The sequence below is a fragment of the Microtus ochrogaster genome, chromosome 18, assembly GCF_000317375.1.
Source record: "Microtus ochrogaster isolate Prairie Vole_2 chromosome 18, MicOch1.0, whole genome shotgun sequence".
Classification (NCBI taxonomy): domain Eukaryota; kingdom Metazoa; phylum Chordata; class Mammalia; order Rodentia; family Cricetidae; genus Microtus; species Microtus ochrogaster.
The window spans coordinates 4,119,607-4,124,010 of record NC_022020.1 but is presented as its reverse complement, the minus strand read 5'-3'; the positions used below and the strand labels follow the sequence as shown (position 1 = coordinate 4,124,010).

The following is a 4,404-nucleotide window of genomic DNA, read 5'->3' as shown; positions in this document are numbered from 1 at the left end:
CAGAGTACCTTGGTCTATGGATGTGTAGGTAGGTCTTGGTGACAAAGAGTAGTTCCCGGAGCGAGTTGGCATGGAACTGGATGTGCCACTCTTCCCTCCATGGCTGCTGGTCCCATTGGCTGCTTCTGTAGAGCAGAAATACAGCACTTTAGAACAGAAGTTTGGAGGATACTGTGAAGCAGCAGACATCTGGTAAACCTCACACTTGAGAATTCATGGAAACGTCACAGACAGTACTCAGCCTAGTTGCATAAAACCACTACAACTGTTAGAACAATCAGCTTCATTAAACTTAACTGTCAGATAAGAAAATGACTGGAATAAATTAAAAAACTAGGTGTACCCAAAAATAATTTCCTGGGACCCTGAGAAATCTTTTAGAATTTTTTTGAAGAAGTCTTTGGAGATAGTACGTAAATATGAGGGAAAATTTAATAGAATTTAATTCTACTTCATGGAAAATTCCAAACATACAAAAGGAGAGAGAATGGCACAATGCATATTTATGCACCCACTGCCCAGGTCCAGCACTGGTATCACGCAGCCGCCTGTCTTGTTCATTGCGCTCTGACCTGCTTCCCGGTACAGATGCACAGTGCTCTGTTTAGTCAGAAGCAACCTAGCCAGCTATAATTTCACTGATAAGCACTTCTATAGATATTGTTAAAAGAACCTTTAAAATAAATTTGCAATAAAATTATTATACTTAAAATCAATAGTGATTAATAATTTAATATAATCAAATATCCCATTAGTATTCTAAACTTTCTCAGTTACCTCAGAAATAGTTTAAAGAAATTCAAAAAAGAACTTTATGTTTGAATTTAGGTGACCTATATTTCAGGCTTTTTAAAAAAAATACAAGATTACTTTTATTATTTTTAGTGTGTGTGTGTGTGTGTGTGTGTGTCCCTACGTGTACTACATATGTCCAAAGAGAGACTGGATACCCTGGAGCTGAAGTTATAGGCAGATGTGAGCTAGCTGCTGTGGGCACTGGGAACTGAACTCGGGTCTCCGACAAAGACCATCGCCGCTCTCATCCATGGAGGCATCTCTCCAGCCGCCTCAGATTCCGCAGTCTAAAGGGATTTCTTTTCTTTTAAACAAATACTTCTTGGGATTGTTTTCCTTCTGAAAAGTCTTGAAGAATTTGCTGACTCAATGTTCCTAGTGTCACTGAATGCCCACGTACCCACTGTATTTCCAATAAACTAATTGTTAGAGGCCTAGTCAAATTCATATTTATTTTTTTGGTTTTTTTTTGTTTTGTTTTGTTTTTTGCAAAAGAATCTCAAAGGCAGCTGTAAATGTCCACCAGGAAGCAAAATGTGGACAGTTTTCCTCTCTTTTGAGAATGTTAGGAACAATTTGTAGGGATTCAGAATCTGTCATCCTAACTCTTTTTTTTTTTAAAGTTTCATTTTTAGGGTCCAGGTGCAGTGGCACTCGCTTTTAATCCCAGCACTCAGGAGGCAGAGGCCAGTGGGTCTCTGAGTTTGAGGCCAGCCTAGTCTACAAAGTGAGTTCCAGGACAGTCAGAACTGCTACACAGAGAAACCATATCTCAAAATAAAAATAAGTAAACAAATAAATTTTCATTTTCATTTTTAACTATGTGTCTATGTGTGGGCTTGTGCATATGCATGTGGTAACCACAGAGTCTAGAAGAAGCCATCAGATTCCCTGTATTGGAATTATAGGCAGTTGTGAGTTGCCTGAGGTAGGTCTGGGAGCCAAACTCCCATCCCTTGCCAGAAGCACCATGCATTCTTTTTGTTCGTTTATTTGTTTGTTTTTTTAAGACAGGTTTTTCTGTGTAGTCTGGCTGTTCTGAAACTAGCTCAGTAGACCAGGCTGGCCTCGAACTCATGGACATTGACCTTCCTCTGCCTCCTGAGTGCTGGAATAAAGGTGTGTGCCACCACTGACTAGCAGCATGCATTCTTAACTGCTGAGCTTAATTCTTGCATTATGGAGTCAACTGGATGATTTTAGTAACCACCTTGATTACTGATCTATCACTTCATTAATTTTTTTCACCATTGTGAAAACTTGACTTTAGTTTTTCATATCTAAAATCTAACTAGGAGGTAAATACTACAAGAGTCGCTGGGCTGGAGTAAAAATCATGGCGGGTTCTGTCAACAGTTGTGTCTAACTTTTGGAACATGTCCCAGAATGACCGGTCTCTGTCTTACTATTTCTTCTCCTTAAGCTCTGGATTTTTCTAGGATTCCATTCTTCATTCATAGCCTGCCTCATCAGGTATCTTTCATGGCTGATGTTAGCCTTGGTGGTTTCATGACATGTTGGTAACGCCCTCAAGTCACACGCCTTTAATCCCAGCACTCAAGAGGCAGAAGCAGGGGGATCTCTGTGAGTTTGAGGCCAGCCTGGTCTACATAGCAAGTTCCAAGACAGGGTCCAAAGGTACACAGAGAAACCCTGTCATGAAAAGCAAGCAAGCAAACAAACAAACAAAAAAAGGAAAAAGAAACAGAAAAAGGAAAAAAAGAGAGAAAAGATCTTCTTGTAAGTCTATCACCGTCACTGGATTATGAGACATTTGGGGTCAGGCATTATTTTTTTTTTATAATCTCAGGTGCTAGTCACAGCAGGAGCACAAGAAATGTTTGTTGAACAAAATCAGACTCTAGTCTTCTGTGAACAAAATGTCATTTTGACTCTTCTGGTTGGAGCCCAGAGAGAGCAAAGCTTTGTCCAGTATTGCATTATTCTAGGCAGTTCCATGACATCTTTGACTGGCAGGCAGAAGGAGTGTTGGAGTGTTTGCTTTTGTCAATCAAAGTTCACACAAGTCATTTGGTATTTGCCAAAAATAAAAAAAAGTAGTAAGGAAGGAAAACATCACCTGCAGCAAAAGTCTTTCCTACAACCTGCAAAGATAAAGGTAGTGGTTTCACAATATTCTTATTCCGGGTCAGGTCCTGAGCGCCACTTAAATTGATTGCAGAATTAGCTCGATTGAGAGCCGGTGAATCTTTAAAATGAGAGAGGTTGTTTAAATTAGCAAGCATTTATATTTGCAGGAAGAAAGTTAATTTGGCATGGGTGAGCTGAGGAAAGCAAGAGGGAGGGTTTAGCTTCTTCTTGGGACTATTGAGATGCTTTAGAAAGGTCAATTTCTATTAATTCAGGTTTATTTATTTCCTACTTAACAAAAATGTACTAGGTGTTAGGTGCTACTGTAAGTACTTCAAATATATTAATTCACTTGATCCATATAATACATTATCTGGTCAAACTCAGATGACCTGTCATTGGGTTCATATCTATGTTCCATATCTAAATTATGCCCACGATTCCTTCAAAAACACATTTTAATGAGATGTAGCCATCTCTGTACAGGTAATTTTTTTCTGTGTGTCCATGCTCGTGTGCAGTAATATGTGTATGAATAAGAATATGCATGTGCACATGTGTGCATGCATGTGTGGAGGGAAGAAGTCATGTCGGGTGTCTACCTCAGTTGCTGTATACTCTAGTTTTTGAGACAGGGTTTCACTGACCCTGGAGCTAATTGATTTGTCTAATTGCTAGTGAGCCTCACAGGGGTGCTCCTGGGTATGATTTCCCAGCACTGGATTTACAAGTGCTATGATGTTTGCCTGTAATACAAGCATGTGCGAGGGTGACACACAAGAATTGCTAATTCAAGGCCAGCCTGGGATAGATGGTAACTCAAAAAAAAATGGGTGGGTTCCCTGCTGCCTAGCTCAGTATCAGAGGTGCTGAGCCAGCTGTTGAGGGAGAAAAGCCACCAGTCATTTCACCCAGCAGTGAACCCTGAGAGTCACAGTGATGACCAGCATGATGGGAAATGCCATGGGTACAATAGCAATATAAATGCTATGGGGATAACCAGCTGCCTTCTGTGTGGATGTAAGGCCCTCTGCACCCACAGGAACTGCGTGGTCCTGCCAACCTGACAGAAACCTATGGCTCGGGAGCTCTCAGTACTCATAAAAGACCCCTCTGTGACACAGAAACTCACAACTGGTCAAAGCAGAGAAAGTCTGTGGAGTAGTCAGTCAGAATGAAACGGCTGTTCCCATGTCGCTCCCCAAAAAGAAAAAAGGGGAATATCATGGGAGAAGGGATGGGAAAACTATAGGGGCCAGAGGCTTAGGCAGGCCTGGGTGTCTCCTAGATGTGGCAGAACTCGAACTCACAGCAGCTGCAGCCACATAGGCCTAAAATCATAACAAATGGGGGAGGGGTTCATGAGCTCCCACCCTAGCTGAGGAACTACAGGTAGCTGATGACTGCTAGGGGAGGAGAGTCGCTGGTAGGGCTGCCATACTATGAAGGACAGACGTGAGTACTCGGCAGAGCAAAGAGAAAAAGATTAGCCGGGTGGTGGTGGCACACCCTTTAATC

At 41.5% G+C, this 4,404-nt stretch overlaps 1 protein-coding gene across 1 annotated transcript in view; it reads right to left on the bottom strand.

Moving 5' to 3' along the window:
- Positions 1 to 4,404, bottom strand: part of Greb1l (GREB1 like retinoic acid receptor coactivator) — a 254,622-nt gene that overhangs the window by 62,016 nt on the left and 188,202 nt on the right. The window contains exons 8-9 of the mRNA XM_026783547.1: positions 2,876 to 3,004; positions 9 to 125 (exon numbers count right to left, since the gene is read on the bottom strand). Of these exons, the coding sequence (XP_026639348.1) occupies positions 9 to 125; positions 2,876 to 3,004 (246 nt within the window). The remainder of the gene's footprint in view (positions 1 to 8; positions 126 to 2,875; positions 3,005 to 4,404) is intronic.